Below are 16,859 nucleotides of genomic sequence, written 5' to 3'. Positions count from 1 at the left end.
GTGGTAACAGAGTGCAGATCCCAAACTCACTTGGCCTGAGACGCGGGATGAGAGAGCCTCGAAACTCTCCTTTTGCTTGTACGGAAGATGCAGACAGTAGTAGTACCTACTCACAGGTGGTGTTTGTCGCAAAGACGCGATAGAGTAATGTATACAAAGCTTCTAGTGCTGTACGCCCCTAGTCCATAAGAGTTCAATAAAAGGTAATGTAAGTAGATACCACAGTTTACCATTAAATATCATCTGTTCGGATTCTTTAAAATCCACATGAAATGGGTGACATGGAAAGGGAGATACTTATTATCCCCCAATGGTGCGTTCCTAAATGGTAGTACAGTTCGCGTCTCAAGCCCCTGCAAACCTTCAGTATTAAACAATGGGTCATTTCTCATACAAAGAGAACTCTACTGTTAAATGTTTGCTTCCCCCTAAATGGCACATGATTTCACAAAAAACCTCTTCTTGATGAATATTTCGTTTTTAGAGTAGTAAAAACCAAGTAATCGAGATTAATTTATGTCTAGGAGACATTGTACACATAGATACGATGTTTTCAAACTTACCTGGGCTTACCAATAGCACGGTGCCTTTGCTGCACACGTGTGCTAAAGATAATGGGCTATGCTTCTTTTCAAATGTTCTGTAATTAAAACATTTTACTAATTTAATCTGGTCCTCTGGCTTCTTCCACTTAATTACTTGAAGTGATTGTTTTATTATACCAATTTTTCTTCCTTTCATTTGGAAGCTGTAGGTTTTTAGGTAGAGAAGCTTACTCACTTTCTAGGGAGACCTGAATCTGAGTGTCAGGCCTGAATTTGGAAAAAGGAATTCTGTGTGCATGCGGAGAAGGAAAGTGCATTGTGTGAGAAACCCATCATGTGGGTCAAAAAAAAAAAAAGGTACGGGAGAGTGAACTCATTTGACTATTGCCAGCAGCTTGAGGTGCAAGAGTGCTAATCAGAATCCACACACACAACTTCCCTGCTAGATTTCGCAGTTTTGTTCGGTTAAGAGGAGATCGAGCCGTGTGAAAGGTCCACTGCTGTGCTGAACAAAACAGAGACAGTTTTCTTTTAAAGTCCAGAGCAGATGAGAGCCATAAGGAGACAGAGGGTTTCATTTACTCTCAGGACACGATCGTGCCAGTGAACTAATGAGTCTCTTGGACCTTATGTTGCTCTGGCTTCAATCGAGGGGAGATTCTAATGGGCATGGAGTACTTCCTATCCGTCAAGTGTCTGGACAATGGGCCCCTCACATGGATCAGAGCGATCTGGCAAGAAAAAGAGGTCATCCTCGTACCTAGCACAGGCGGGAAACCTGGCTAATTAATGTATTTCCAACTACAGCAAGACAAAAGCTGACACACACAGGCACACGTTAATTTTATTGCAGAAATGCAGCCTGTGGCTGAGGCATAGGTGAAAAATTATGGAGATCCCGTAAGTGAAAAATACCCTTTCTTTCCCCAACATACTCCAGTATTTACAAAGATATCATTCTTTAAAACAACTATGTAAATTTGCTGTTGACACTTGCTTCTTTCACTTTTTGTTAAAGCTGGATGATGAATAAATATTTTGAACAACTGTGAAGCAAATGCTGAGAGTTAATGTCGGCACTGCATACTTTTAACAATTTGTCCTTTAAAGGTACTGTTGAACTAAGCTTGTAAGAATTCTACTGCTGTGTTCAGTGGAGAACGCTGCAGGGCTCGAGTTACACTCTATCTTAGAACTAAGAGCAGATACTGCCCCCTAGATAAATTCTGATGCTTTAGTTAACGAGGTATTGGCTTGCCTTTTAATTTTTTGAAAAATAGCAACAATAAACAATAGTGGTTTGGTACAATCAAAATACAATGAATGATAAAGGGTCTCTTTAAAAATCCATACAAGTGTAATTTTCTTTAAAAAAAGATGTTTTTGTTTGTTTTGCCAATATCAATAATTAAGCTTTTATTTAATTTTTTACATGCAGAAGACAAATTACTATTAGAAATAGGAGGAGAAAACTTTAGAAAGCTTTAAAAACAAATCCCCATTATCCTGAAATTTAGGAAGAGGTAGATACAGAAGTGGTATCAGTAAGACTTGTAAATTTCTTCTTAGCTATTTTTTCCCTGAGTCTGGAAAGAGGAAGAGATTGTTCAATACTCTCAAGTGAAAATGCAAATAGGTTTTGGTTTAATAAGTGAAATAAACAATTTTTTAAAAAAGAGCATTACATTATAATCTGTTCTGATATACCTCTTAGCAAACAAAGCAAACTAACTTTTTCTCTTCACCTCTTTTATTCCTAACAGTAAAAGAAACGTTGCCTTTTGGCTCCAGGTTGCAATCCAAAATCGGTAATGTATTCCAGGGTCATTCACTTATTAGGTTTAGAGCATTTTTTTTTTAAATCATCTTTAGACTGTAGCTGTTCTTCAAATCTCATTTTGTTCTCCTCTGTTACTCCTAGAATGACTTCAATATCGTTAATGGTGGTCTGTAAATGAACAATAAAAATAGGGTTCGTTACTTAAACACCTCTGGCGACTCTCCCCTCCAGCCCCTCCCCCGGGATTTGCTCCCTTCTGGAGGCGAGTGCGGTGTGGCCTGCTTCAGCTCTGGCTGTCAGGCTTGACGGAATCAGTACAAAAACTGAGAGTAACACCTTGGAAACACTTATAGAAATTTTAATGGCTATTAAATGTAATAATGAAAGAAATGGGCTTATATTTTATACATCTTTATTTTTTAAATTTTTCTATTAATTCATTTTTGTTGTATTTTACAATGTTGACCCATTAGAGGTCAGAAAAAACAAAACAAATACCTTGAGAGTCACTGGTCCAGTCACCCTAAAATGATGGCTGGTAGGATGATGGGAGTATTTATTTCTATTAGTTTGGGGGGGGAAATGGCACCTTTCCGTTTTATTTTATTTGGCTATATTTTTTTATGGAGGTAGAATTTATATACCATAAAATTCACCCTTATAAATTGTGGTGGTTTTTAATATAATCACAAGCACCCATCACTACTATGTAATTCCAGACCATTTTCATCACCTTTAATAAAAATTCTCTCTATATTAGCAACCATTCTGCATTTCCCCCTCCCGTAGCTCCTGGCGACTGCTAATCTACTTTCTGTCTCTGTTGATTTGTCTGCTCTGGACATTCATATAAAGGGAATCACACAATATGTGGCCTTTTGTGTTGGGCTTCTTTCACTTAGCATGTTGTTTTCAAGGTCCATCAAGGTTGTTGCTTGTGTCAGAACTTTATTTTGTTTTTATGGCTGAATGATGTTCCATTGTATCTATTATCCATTTTGCTTTGATTGCTTGCACTTTAGGTATCATATCTAAGAAATGATTGCAAGCCAAAGGTCATGAGGTTTTGTACCTGTGTGTTCATTGTATGGAGTATTAGCCATATAATATAATGCAATTCACCCATCTATCCGTTGATGGGCATCTGGGTTGTTCTACTTTTTGGTTAGTATGAATAAGCTTCTATGAACATTAATGCACAAGTTTTTGTGTGAACATCTGTTTTCAGTTATCTTGGATATACACATAGGCATGGAAATGCTGGGTCATATGGGAATTTTATGTTTAACTTTTTGAGTAACTGAAACAATACACAGCAGTGACACCATTTTACATTCCTACCAACAATGCAGGAGGGTTCTATATGTTTGGCAACACTTGTTATTGTCTGTCTTTTTATTGTAGCCATCTTAGGTGTGACATGGTATCTTAATGTGGTTTTGACTTACATTTTCCTAGTGGATAACAATGCTGAGCATTTCTTCATGTGCTTATTGGTCATTTGTATATCTTCTTTGAAGAAATGTCTATTCAAATTCTTTGCTCACTTTTAGTTTTTTATTTTTTTCTCAACTTTGTTTTAATGGGTCTCAAAATCCTGTGACAGATTTTGGTCTAGTTGTTTCCATTAAAAAGTACTGATTTTAAAAACTTGTAACTTAAAAATTGCCACACACACCAAAACCTCCAAATGGTCCATAAAACATTCTCCTTTCCTTCTGAAGGTTTTATGATACATTGTAATCATCAACCAGTCCTTTACTATTAAATTTAAGTGGCCAATTGAAACAAACATTTCTGAGACCGCTTTTCCACCACCAATTAAGACTGGGGTGGCAGGTATTGGGGTAATACTCACTGAAAGGCCTTCTGAGCTTTCTGGGCAGACTTGGCGACTTTGCCAGCTCTAGCTGCCTTCTCGTCCACTGCTGTGCTCACAGCCACAGCAGCTGTCTGTCTCACCTCAGGAACAGCAAAGTGGCCCAGAGGAGGGTAGGCAGAGGAGCCTCAACACACAGGGCTTGCCAGGAGCCCTATCAACAACGGCAGATCCACCAGATTTCACAAGCAGCCCCCTTCTCAAGTGTTTTGATGGTTCTTGCGTCGACCCCACCACATTTGTAGATCAGATGGCCAGTAGCGGTAGACTTGCTGAAATCTACGTGTCCAATGACCAGAATGTTGACGTGAGTGTTTTCCTTTCTCGTTTTGGCTTTGATTCAGTGGTGGTTTTCACGACATCTGTGTTCTGGCGGTAAATTCGTTGCAAAAAATCCCTTTGCTCACTTTTAAATTGGGTTATCTTTCTATTGTTGAGTTGTAAGAGTAATTTATGTACTGTGGATGCTAGAGCCTTATCAGATACATGATTGGAAAATATTTCCCCCCCTTCTGTAAGTTATTTTTTCACTTTCTTAATAGTGTCCTTTGATGCACAAAAGTTTTTAATTTTGATGAAATCCAACTTACTGTTTTTACTTTAGTTTCTTGCAATTAAGGTATCCTGTCTAAGAAACCATTGCTAACGACAAAGTCATGAAGACTTATGCCTATGTTTTCTCCTAAGTTTTATCATTTTGGCACTTACATTTAAGTGTTTGGTGCATTTTTACTTCATTTTTGTATAAGCTGTGTGTAATAGAGATGCAACTGCAGGCAGGTGAATGTCCATTTTTCCCAGCACCATTTATTAAAAATGGTGCTGTTGTATTTTACAGAAGTATTGCTATGGTATTTTACAAAAGTATTTTACAAAGCTATTCTTTTCCCATTGAATTATTTTGGCATCCTTGTTGATAATCAGTTGACTACATATGTATGGGTTTATTTTGGACTCTCAGTTCCATTCCCTCGATCTAGAGGTTCATTTTTATGCCAATAGTCCACTGTGTTGGTCGATCACTGTAGCTTTGCAGTAAGTTTTAAGATGGAGAAGAAGTCCACTAACTTTGTGGGTTTTTTTCAAGATTATTTTGACTACCTTGTGTCCCTTCATTTCCTCATGATTGTTAGGATCATCTTGTACATTTTTGCAGTAAAACCAGTTGGGATTTTGGTAGGCATTGCATTGAATCTACAGATCGACTTTTGGAGTATTGCCATCTTAACAAGAATAAGTCTTCCAGTCCACGAATAGAGAATATCTTTCCATTCATTTGGGTCTTCTTTCTTTTATGATGCTTTGTAGTTTTTTAGTGGCTAGAGCTTGTACTCTGTTAAATTCATTACTAAGTACTTTATGAGCACAGATCTTTTAGGAGCAGTGAAAGTGGATATAGGACTGGGTCTATTTTTATTGAATCTTCTCAGTCATGGTGTCGGCAAAGCAATGGTCACTCTTGCGACTCATACAGTCACATGGAACAGTGAAGCACCATTGTCATCGTTGCCATGACTAGAGGGCCCAGGCTCTCGCTCAGGGGAAACAATGTATCAAGAATTATATTCTTATGGAGCTTTTGTTGGGCTTCCCATTTAAGAGAAAAATGATGTGGGTTCCAATGGAGTCTTTGGTTTACTTGACCCATTCCAACATGATGAAGGCTCAGTCAGGCTGGAAATCAGATAAAACACCTGAAAATCAATACCGAGCGTTCATTTCTGTTCAGCTGGTATTTTAAAAACTCTTGTACAGATCTTGTTCCTGTTTTCGGGAGTTCAGAGACATCGAGTCAATTACACATGACTGGATTATCTGAGCCTACGCCTTTAAAGGCCATTTGGGAGACTTGAAGGTTAATGATGAAACGTTCACCCCACTTTGGGGAGGATGGAGTACAGGGTTCACGTGTGCGCTGAGGGTTTCTTCTGCTTCTCCCTAAACACGGTGCTCTTCCTGGCCTCACAACTTCCCTGCCTCTAGAAATGTGGGCTTGCCGGGAATCCCTAGGCAGGCACTGAAATGTAGGTAGATTATATTCAGAACTTTGGGCTGTGACCGTCTCTGTTTTGGCTCCATTGTGATGTTTTAATTTCACCTCCAACATCAGAAAGCCCTGTTGTATTATAAGCTGGGTTTGGAAATGGTAGCAAGTTAAAATAAGTCTACTATATTTCAAAGAAAAAGTCTCAAACTATTAAATTTAACTAACGGGTTCAGCAAAAACCTTACAATATTGACCCTGCACACTGTAAAAATGTACTGCTTACAATAAAAAAAAATGGTTTAGCACTTGTTTACAATACAGCATGAGGTATTTTCAGCGCTTGTATAGAAATCAACCAAAATCGTTAGTTAATTAACACCTCACCTTAAAATTGGTCTCGCCTTGCATATTAGGTGCTGATATTTCCTGATGGATGATGAAGAGATTGCGAGCAAAGGTCATGAGGACCCCCTGGAGATCCTCACCGATTGTTCTGTTAATGATATCCAAACAAATGAGTTTACCAACGATCCCGCACAGGCTTCCAAACAATCGCCCCCTCATTTGTGCCTGTCTGCTGATGGAATTTAATGAGTATTTTCAATCTCACAAGGTGGCAATCTTCAGGGAGATATGAAAGATGAGGCTCCATTTTAACTTGTCAACAAAAAGGATTTGTGTAATAAATATTTTTTATTAATCAACTTAGCAGACTATAGGAATAGATTCACTCATTCCCAGCAAAAGGCTACCACCAAATTAGGACAGTAGTAGCTCACTTTAAAAATTAAGTTAGTTTAACAGAATTGTTGGTAAGTGTAATTCATGCCTAACAATTTGCTTGTCTACGGAGACATTTGCACCTCAGCATGATTTTCTTCTTCATGTACCCGAGTGACTCCTGCTACTGAAAACGCGCCTCACCCACTGTCAGGGGAGAATGGGCCCCATTCGCGGACAGCTATCTTTAGAAAGCTGAACACACATTTTAAGAAGATGTCGGCCCTGATTGGTGTGGCTCAGTGGGTTGGGCATCATGCTGCAAACTCAAAGGGCGCTGGTTCCATTCCCAGTCAGGGCACGTGCCTGGGCTGGGGGCCAGGTCCCTGGTTGGGGGTGTGCGAGAGGCAACCGATTGATGTTTCTCTCCCTCTCATTCTCCCTGCTTTCCCCTCTCTCTAAGAATAAATAAATAAAAATCTTAAAAAAAAAAAGATTTCAAAGACAACTTGCAAACCATCCTGTTGAATTACACTGTGGTTAGTGAACATTCCCAGACAACAAGGTTACTGGAAGTTTTAACCTGGAAACAAAACTCCAGGGCATTTTTTTCTAGCTATTTTCCAAGCATTGCTTATCAAAGGAAAAGAATAGATTAAATGAATGGGTTAATTGTTTAAAAGTTGTTCTGTCAGAGGGGGTGAACCTAAAAAGCCAGCTGCCCCTTAAGGCAGCTGCAAAAACCTTTGGAATTGCTTCTTCCTTGGTCGTTACCTGTAAAATAAGTCACCTTATGTATAAGACTCAGACATTCTAGAATGGCTGCCTTCCAACCCGAGTGTGCTTCCCCTTGGGTCAGGGGGGCATTGGAAAGCTTCCCAGGCCCCATGCAGGAGACCAGGGCGCTCTGTTCTGTCACGGACTGTGTAACTTTGGGGGAAGTGATTTAATCCCTCCGGGTCTTCACTGCTGGAGCTCTGAAATGGAGGAGTTGGGCTACATCAGTGCTCCCAAACTTCCTGAGCCCCATTTCCCAAACCCACGGGCGGCCCAGCCCTACCCTTTAGAGCTCCTGAGTATTAATCTCTCTTCTTTTAGGAGGATAAATATCACCCAAGGCAACTTCAGAGTCAATAATTTAAGAAATGGAGTTGTGTGGGGAGGAAAATGGAGACAACTGTACTTGAACAACAATAAAATAATAAATAAAAAAATGGAGTTGTGTTTTATTGCCACAGGGTCAGTACATATCATATCCCCGCACTTCTCAAACTGCCGACTCCTGGGCTCTGCCCCAGGTCAACAAGGTCGGAATCTTTGGGTTTGGAACCCAGGATTGTGTAGTGCCACCAAGCCCCCAGGGGACTGTTACGTATACTAAAGATTGAGGCCTGTGTTTAACAAGTTACAGGTGAGGGCTCGTGTGCGTGCCTGCGTGTGTGAGAGGGGCCGCACCTGGGCACGAGCTCCTCTCCCCACTCCTCCTCAGTCTGCGGGGGGTCCTGGCTCTCAGCTTGGGAACCAAGAGGCTGCGTGAACTTGAAGTCCTTTCTCTATTAATTAATTCATTTCTAGAATTTCCTTCACTTTCCCTTCCCTGAAATTTCTCCTCAGAATCCACTGTTCTAAGAAATATCCTATTGTAGATGGAGGAATTACCCTGGCAAAGCTAAACCACAAAATTCTGGTCTGTAAGGCCATCCTGTCTTGGAGCCCTCGCCTTTCCTAAGGAGGAGGCCAGCAACAGTCTTCACCCAGTGTCACCTGATTGCCGTAAAGCCAAACAAGCCTAGCCACCTCACGAAAGACCTCTCCTTAAAGCTCCAGAGAAACTGAAGCAACACGAGGGGGAGAAAAAACGGCTATCTATCTGTTCCTCTTTTCCAATATGAGTTACAGAAAATGAGGACTATCTCCTGGCCATTGTCTATTTAAAGTTTTCTATTCTCAACCTCCATGTCCATGCCTTAGTGCGGTCCCTGATACACTGGCTGCACCTCCACCCTTTTGTCTTACACTCAAGGAAGCACAACGAGATGCAGGCGAGACTCTCAGTGATAACCTTCAATCCTGCCTAACGTCCAGGAAAGGAAATTAGCCAGCTCGGCACCAACTCGCACAAGTGGAGAAGCGCCTGACAATAGGCCGAGAGTCCCTATATTCCATGAAAGGGCCCAGGGTGGCCCCACAATAGAGCCATTGTAGTGTAGTGAAAGGAACACCAGACTCAAGGTCAGGAGACACAATCTAGTGTGTGACCCCAGCAAATCACATCTCCTCGCTAAGCCTCAGTTTCCCTTCTGTATGATGAGGGTCAGTGGAGAGCCTCAGTCCTTCCTTGCTCTAATGTCCTCTGGTTCTAGGAGTGCAGTAAGGGACGAGAATATGATGGGACAGAAAGCACTAGGCAAGGCTCTAGTGGGCCTTTCAGGAGGCCCATGTCAACACGTAGGAAGTGTGAGTACCGATGACGCTCTAGAAGGTGCACCAATAGGACTATTCCCACCACCAAAGCTAGTCTGCAGGTCAGGGCCTCCTTGCCTGAAATCTCAGGGGCACGTGGAGGCACAGCTGGGTGGGTTCCTCTTGGTCTAATTATTGATTCTGTAGGTTTCAGCATCAAGTCAGTGTTGCTGCTTGGTTAGTTTGATGAGTGAGGGTTTCGTTTTTCACAAAACAGTCTCTTCTTCCAGCTCCTAAATTCTGGGATGTTTTCCTCTTGCCTGGTTCCCGTGTGCCCTAGCACCCACCTGGACAAAGCTTCCCCGGGCCCATGCGTCAGGAACTCTGCCTCCGCCCTGCGAACACTATCCGCGTCTCATGCTGTGCATTCCGGGACACGGGCCCTGTTTCTGAGTGCCAGTTCCCGCTGGTGGGCTCCCTGCATGCCGTCCCCTTGTCAGCCTGGGGCTCTGAAAGCAGCCTCCTCTTTGAGCTCCTACGGTCATGCTCCCTCCACCTGGCCCTCAGGTCGTCCTTTTACTCTTTGTAGTTGGAACCTTCCTGGCTGATTGCTTGCCTGGCTGTTCTCCCCTCCTGAAGGGCGCTCACCCTCCCGGCCTCATCCCCTGTGCATGAGGGTTTGTCCAGTTCCAGTCCCAGCCCAGCCCGTCCTTTGCAGTCCAATTCGTGCCAGCCAGTGCCTGGTGAGGCGAGCTCATGTCTCTGTGTTGTGACTTCTAGTTCTTTTCTGTTTAATCCTCACCTGAGGACATGCTGACTGGTTTTAGAGAGAGGGGAAGGGAGGGAGAGAAGCAGCAATGTGAGAGAGAAACATCAATCAGTTGCCTCTCATATGTGCCCTGAACAAGGATTTCTTGTATGTGCCCCGTGGGGGACTGAACCCACAACCCAGGCATGTGCCCTGACCAGGAATCAAACCTGTGGCTCTTTTGTCTATGTTTGTGTATGTTCCAACCAAGTGAGCCACACCCGCCAGGGCTGCCTTCTAGTTCTTGTACAATACTTAACTAACCCATTGTTTGAATTCCTGAGCTTAGAAATGTACTTGAACCTTAAACCTTACCTGCTTAATTAGAATCATAACTATACAAATTTCTTATTTCCCAGCTTGCCAAGTTCAAATCCAGTTAAGTGCTTGGTTCTCCCAGTTCTAGTAACTGCCTGGTATCCTTTGTCCTGCCATAGCCCTGGCATCAAAGTGACAGTTTGGAGGGAATAGGACAGGAAATATTTTATCTCTGGTGTTCTGGCTACTGGTAAGCTGCTGCTCCCCTTTCCTGGCTCATCAGGAGTTGACGTGCTGCAACATATTTACCCATGTACTTAGTTACCGAGGGTCCGCCCCGCCGCCACATCAGCCTCACGAGAGCAGGCGCCTCTCCTTTGGTTCACTGCTGTGTGCCCGACACCTAGATCTGCGCCTGGCACAGCTGGTTCGATGCTCTTAAATTTTCTCATAGGTAAGGGTAGGGCAGGGAGGAAGCTGAAGGACAGAACAGCATTGATAAGTAAGGGCAGTTCCCTCCCTGCACATGCTCAGAGGGCGCTGTGGCTCCACTGTCGTCCTGCGTGTGAGTGTGTGCTCACTGGAATGTTGTGGATCCAGTAGTCATTGCTGTTGCTGCCATGGCTGTGTAACTGCTGGGGAAAGAGCCTGAACGAATAGCGAAGGGGCTCTTTTAATGGGATCCAGTAAGTTTCACAAGATCCCGGGACCCTGGGGTAAGGTCGGGACGGGAGGGCAGGACTCCAACAGCCAGCCTCTCCTCCTCCCGGGGAGCAGAAGCTTTTACCACTGTAAGCACTAGATCAAATTGTAGCCACATCCTAGCTCCAAAGGGGACGCAACCAAAACATCCGCATCAATTCAACGGAATCAGTGCGGGTGCACGGATGGTGCCTGCAATAGCTGACAACACTTTGGTAAAACAAAGGACTGTGCTTTGGATGGGGACTGAGATCTGTCCTGTGCGCTGCTTTGCCTGTTTTCGTGTGCACCAGTTAGGACCAGTGTCCGTCTGGGGAGACACTGAGACCGTTCCGGAGCATTGATACTTAATACAGGAATTGGCTCTTGCTTGGTCAGTTTTTTATGAGGCCAGATCTTAGTGCGTATGTATGTTTCAACGTGAGGTCACATGGCTTTAGAATGATGTTATAAAGAGAGATGTATAGGGCAGAAACAGTTTCCCAATAAACTAGGAAGACTTAAAGGCACCAAATAACCACATTCCAAGATATGAGATAGAATACAATTCAAGATGGTGGTTCTAAAGTTCCGAGTCCTAACTGAGGAGACGCCTCTGCTAGCCGTCCAGTCCACCCTGGAGAGAAGTTTGCAGCAACCAGGGAGACGTAGAGAAACCTTCTGAGTGCGGGCAGCAGGACCTTCTCAGCACATGTGTGTCTTGAGAAGCCTGCATCGGGGCCGAAACCGGACCTGGGGAGGGCCTACAGACCCTGCCCTTTGGGGGAGCATCTCGACAAAATCACCAGAACACATTCCTAAGTATGCCAGCAAGCCCTCCCACGACCACAGCGTCTGGGCTGGTTCACCCTCAGTCAGATGTCGTGTGTGTGTGTGTGTGTGTGTGTGTGTGTGAGTGTAACATGTTGTGGAAACTAGCCTTACTCATCAGTCTGGATAATTAATTGTTTATATTTATGAACCCCCACTGACATATCTAAAGCCATTTTATAAAATACTTGAAGATCTAAATAAAATAAGATTAACTTCCAATAAATGAGCATGCTGATTAAAATGCAGGAGAAGCATCATACTTATTGTTCGTTATAGTCTGTTTTCTTAGCTTATTACATCTCATAGACATATGTCATACTCACAACATCCCCAACCGGTCCCTCTTCAGGTGTTCATATAATATAAAAACGGTTCCTTGTTTGTCCTGTAAAATTTGAACAGGGAGAAAAGAAATGGCATATTATGTTGAAAACAAAGTAAAGAAAATGTACTGCACTAAGACCGCTAAGAGGGATTTGAGTTAAAGTCTAAAGGCAGCTGCAAATATTGTGAGAACCGCATTTGGAAAGGCTGTCTCCAGAATAGGGAGCAGACATGTTCCAGGGCGGTGGATTTTCTTAAGTTGAGACATAACTTACATGTAACATTGTGAAAAGTTAAGGTGTGCAATGTGTTCCTGTGATACAAGTCCTCTGTCACGTCGCATGATTATTTCTGTTTTGCGACGAGAACATTTGAGATCCGGCCTTTTACACCTTGGAACTGTATGACGTAGGACCACTGACTATGCTCACCGTGCCGGACTTTCAATCTGCGGAATTCGCTCATCTTCCAGTGGCAAGTGCGAGCCCCTTAACAATGCGTCTCCAGTTCTCACCTGCCCCCCATTCCACTCTCTGTTCCTATGGGTCTGGCTTTTTGGACTCCACCTATACGTGATACCATACAACAGCTGACTTTGGCTTATCTAATTTAGCATAGTGCGCGCAAGGTCCATCCATTTTGTTGCAAATGGAACAAAATGAAGGATTTCCTCTTTTCTCGTGACTGAACAATATTCCATTGTATGCGTATCTTCTTTTATCCATTCATCCATCAATGGACACTTGGGTCATTTCCGTATTTGGCCATTTTGAAGTGCGCTGCTATGAACACGGGGGTACAGATATCTCTCTGAGATGGTAATTTCGTTTCCTTTGGACAGATGCCCGGAAGTGGAATTGCTGGGTCATACGGTAGTTTTTAAAACAATTTTTTGAGGAACCTCCTTAGTGGCTGAGCCAACTTACACTGTCACCAACAGTGCCCAGGGCTGCCTTTACATCTTCACCGACACTTGCTCTCTCTCGTCCAGGACAAGGTGTTTTTGGAAGTCAGATCTTCAGAATATCTGTGTCAAAATTGTCGAGTGTGCTTGTGAAAATGCACTTTCATGGGCATCGCTCAAGCTCAGGGACACTGGGAGGGGACTTGCCCTTTAGCTCACTTCCTGGGCGGTTCTCAGGCCCATCAAAGTTTGAAACCACTGCTCTAAGAGCAATGGTAAAAAATAGAAGCAATTTGTTGTGTGGAAATAGTTTGTATTTCAGTGGAAAACGGTGTGTTTTCTTGACTCTGCGGGAGATATTTCACAACTCCAGGTTGTAGGTGACTGAGGGACAAGCAGATTCTGTCCAGAATTTCGTTTATTTTTCTTCCTGCTCCCTTTGTGGGAAAACCAGTTTTGTTTTAGCCATTTGCATATTCATTTCGATATTCCTGATCTGTTAAGATGTCTGTTTTGGGATTCCTTTTTGTACTGGTTAGAACATGTGCTTAATTCTTCTCTGTTAAATAAAATCATCATCTGTTTAATTTTGTATCTGTATGGGAAGCATTCTTTAATTCTGTTTTGAAAATTATCTTTTCCTAGTTTTCTCCGAATTCATAAAAGTTAACACTAGAGTTGTCCAATAGTGGAAACGGCTGCCCCATGAAGTGGCGAACTTCTCCTCTCGGGAAGTGCAAGAAAGGAAGCATTTTGAGGATTTGGCAAAAGATATCCCAAGCCCGAATTATGAATGCCCACTGACTCCCCATTGTGTCAGGAAATCTGGGCATTGGACTAGACATTGGACTAGAACAGTGGCTCTCAATGCTCGCTGCACATCAGAATCATCTGAATGCTTTAAAAAATGCAAGGCCTGGCCCCCACCTCTAGAAATCCTGATTTCGTTGGTCTGGAGTGGGCCCTGGGTACAGTGTCATGCTGAGCCATTTTGGAGCCTGAGACAAAAGAAAAATCAGTATGTTTTCATTTACATTTTTGATATTGTTATGGATTTTTTGCATTCATTTGGATTTTTCACATATTGCATTGTAACAGTATTCATCTTTATTTCGGAGGGTCTGTGTGTGTGCTCCCTTAAGTTTAGTGTTCTGGCTAAGCGCCTCGCTGGCCTCACCCTACCCCCGGCCCTGCCTGGGCAGCTGGGCTTCGTAAAGCTCCTCACTCAGCTCGTTCTAAGGGGCAGCCAGGGTTGAGGACCACTGGCTGACTATCTGTAGGGTGTCTCATGTCCTTTACTGTGCTGCCAGTGTGGCAGCCACGAGGCTCACGGGACTGCTGAGAACTTGAGATATTAGTTACTGAGACTGAGGTGTGTTGTTGCTTTCTAAGACTTAGTACAAAAACTAAACTATCTCAATAATTATCACACTAATCCCATGTTGAAATGATAATATTAGCTTTCTGTTTGGGGAGCATTCTTTTCTTGATGCTTATTTCTGAATCAATGCGATAAGCTAGGTTATGCGGCAGTAATTAAAAAAAAAAAACAAACAATTCTCAGTTGTTTACAACAGAAGTGTGGTTTGGGCTCATGCCCCACGTCCCACAGGGGCTGGCGGGGGTTCCGGTCACTGCCGGGACACCTGGGGGCCCAGGCTGAAGGAAGCGCCGTCTCAGTGCGCGTCCAGGATTTCGGAGGCAGGAGAAAGACATGGCGACTCATGAATGTGAGTTGGCTCTTGCAGGCGTCTGCGTGGAAAGGACATACTTCACTTCCGCTCCTCTTTCACCGGCCAGACCAAGTTACAGGGCTATGCCTGGCTTCAGAGGACGTATAATTCTGTCGTGTGTCCGGAAGGAGGAGAATCAGAACGCTTTGAACAGTCCTAGTGATTGGCACCTTGGCAACATCCTGGCCTCAGGAAATGATTGCTGCTGGTGGTGGAGCTCCTTAGGGCCGTGGCACACTGCCTCTGAGTGTGTGGGACCAGCCCTGCCCCGCACTGCCGCCGGCAGTGAACAGGACACTTTCCTCCACGTGGCTTCGTTGAAACTTCCCTTCATTAGGAGAGCAGTGGGGGTATTTTGGAGCATTGCAGAAACACCAAGCATGAGACCCACCACGTTGGTTACCAGCTCAGCAATGCGTCCTTCCAATATTCAGCAAGGAAAAATAAACTCATGGGGTAATCTCATTTCCCTTTTTTGTTTTTCCCTGAGATTTTGGACAAGAAACATTGGTTGAAATTGCTGTGACAATAATGGGAAGAAAAACATGATGTCGAGAATAAGGACTTCCAAGGGGTCTCTTTTTGGTAGTATTGACAGCGATGTATTATTAGTGTTGCTCCTTTTGTGGGGAAGGGCACCGATATTAAATTTGACCGAGAGTGGGAGCTGGTAGCAGAGGTGACGCTGACTTTTTTCAACTCAGCTTAACCCAAGGAGGCAATAGAAGCTTAGAGAAGCTGATGGTTAAACACAGCTGTTTTCTTCTTTTGTAAGGTGGCCGTGGTGGCTATGAAGAAGTTTGTACTTCTTGAGCTAAGAAATACACAAGGGGTACCTAGATGGAATATTTTATTTGAAATGTTTCCCAGAATTCTTGGATGGGTTGGTAATAATATTTTAGAACACAGGCAGTTGTCTTGGGGTGGGGAAAGGCACGTAGGGGACTGCTTGATGGAAGAGAAAGAATCATGTTTGACTCTGTGGAAATTGTTGATTGAAATGTCAGTTCCACAGAGCGACTGGCTGTGTGATCTTGGGAAAGCGCTTAAACTCTTTGAGCCTCTATTCTTCACTGTGATCTGCTAGAAATAATGTCTTCTTACAAGAGAAATATGAAGATTAAAGAGATAATGAAGTAGTAGTGCTTAGCTCAGTGTCAGCACATAGTAGGTGCTCTGTAAAGGCTAAGAGAGGCCATTGAGAAAACAAATGGACGGTTCTGACCAGGGATGGACCAGAGTCTGAAAAGATAAGAACCCACCTCAGGGAAACTCGCAAGGACATTGTTGAGGAGTTTCCAAGTTCTCCAAGTAGTCACATGACTCTTTTTTTTCCTCTCTTCAGATTTTTAGGACCTTGTTTTTCTTCTCTCTTTCTTTCTCTTTGTACTTTTGCTTATTATTTGCTTTTTTCCTTTCTGTTTATCCTCTCCTCCTTATTTTTTAAAATGGATTCTTCCAGTTTCTAGATTTTATTCTCTCTTTTCTTCTGTTATTTTTTTCTCATATGGTGCTACCACTCTATTGCCCTCAGTTCATATTTTTGTTTCTCTTGCATTTCATATCTCATCTTTTAAAAAATATATATTTATCTTACCCCGAGGACATTTTTTCATTGCTCTTAGGGAGAGAGGAAGGGAGGAGAGAGAAACAGCGTTGTGAGAGAGAAACATTGATTGGTTGCCTTCTTGTATGTACCCCGACCAGGATCGAACCTACAACCTGTCTATGTGCCCTGACCAGGAATCGAACCTGCGACCTTTTGATCTGTGGGATGACATTCCAACCATCTGAGCCACAATGGCTAGGGCTCATATCTCATCTTTCATAAGTTGTTCAGCCCAGCACAGGTGACCTGGAGGCAGAGTTGTGTCCTCAGTGCCTCTCTGCCCCTGTCTGGAAGTCTCCTCGCCCTTAGGGGAGCTCCTCCCTCGCACCATGCACTGTTCCCCCTTAGCCATGGCAGTCTGTTTCCTGAACTCAAATTTGTTCTTAGAAATGGA

General features: G+C 43.2%; 1 protein-coding gene across 8 annotated transcripts in view; it reads right to left on the bottom strand.

Annotated features, from left to right (window-relative positions):
- Positions 1–1,466: 1,466 nt before the first annotated feature.
- Positions 1,467–16,859, bottom strand: part of IQCH (IQ motif containing H) — a 185,429-nt gene continuing 170,036 nt past the window's right edge. For 6 of the 8 annotated variants that reach the window (XM_071221988.1, XM_045201370.3, XM_053927913.1 and 3 more), the window contains 3 exons: positions 12,219–12,280; positions 6,576–6,684; positions 1,467–2,493 (listed from right to left, as the gene is read on the bottom strand). In XM_071221988.1, the coding sequence (XP_071078089.1) occupies positions 2,374–2,493; positions 6,576–6,684; positions 12,219–12,280 (291 nt within the window). In that variant the 3' untranslated portion in view covers positions 1,467–2,373. Of the gene's footprint in view, positions 2,494–6,575; positions 6,685–10,080; positions 10,132–12,218; positions 12,281–16,859 lie in introns of those variants that run through there. The other 2 variants (XM_045201367.2, XM_045201369.2) reach the window with 2 other exon arrangements.

This window comes from Desmodus rotundus, chromosome 7, assembly GCF_022682495.2.
Source record: "Desmodus rotundus isolate HL8 chromosome 7, HLdesRot8A.1, whole genome shotgun sequence".
Classification (NCBI taxonomy): Eukaryota; Metazoa; Chordata; class Mammalia; order Chiroptera; family Phyllostomidae; genus Desmodus; species Desmodus rotundus.
This window is presented reverse-complemented; position numbering and strand designations above follow the sequence as displayed.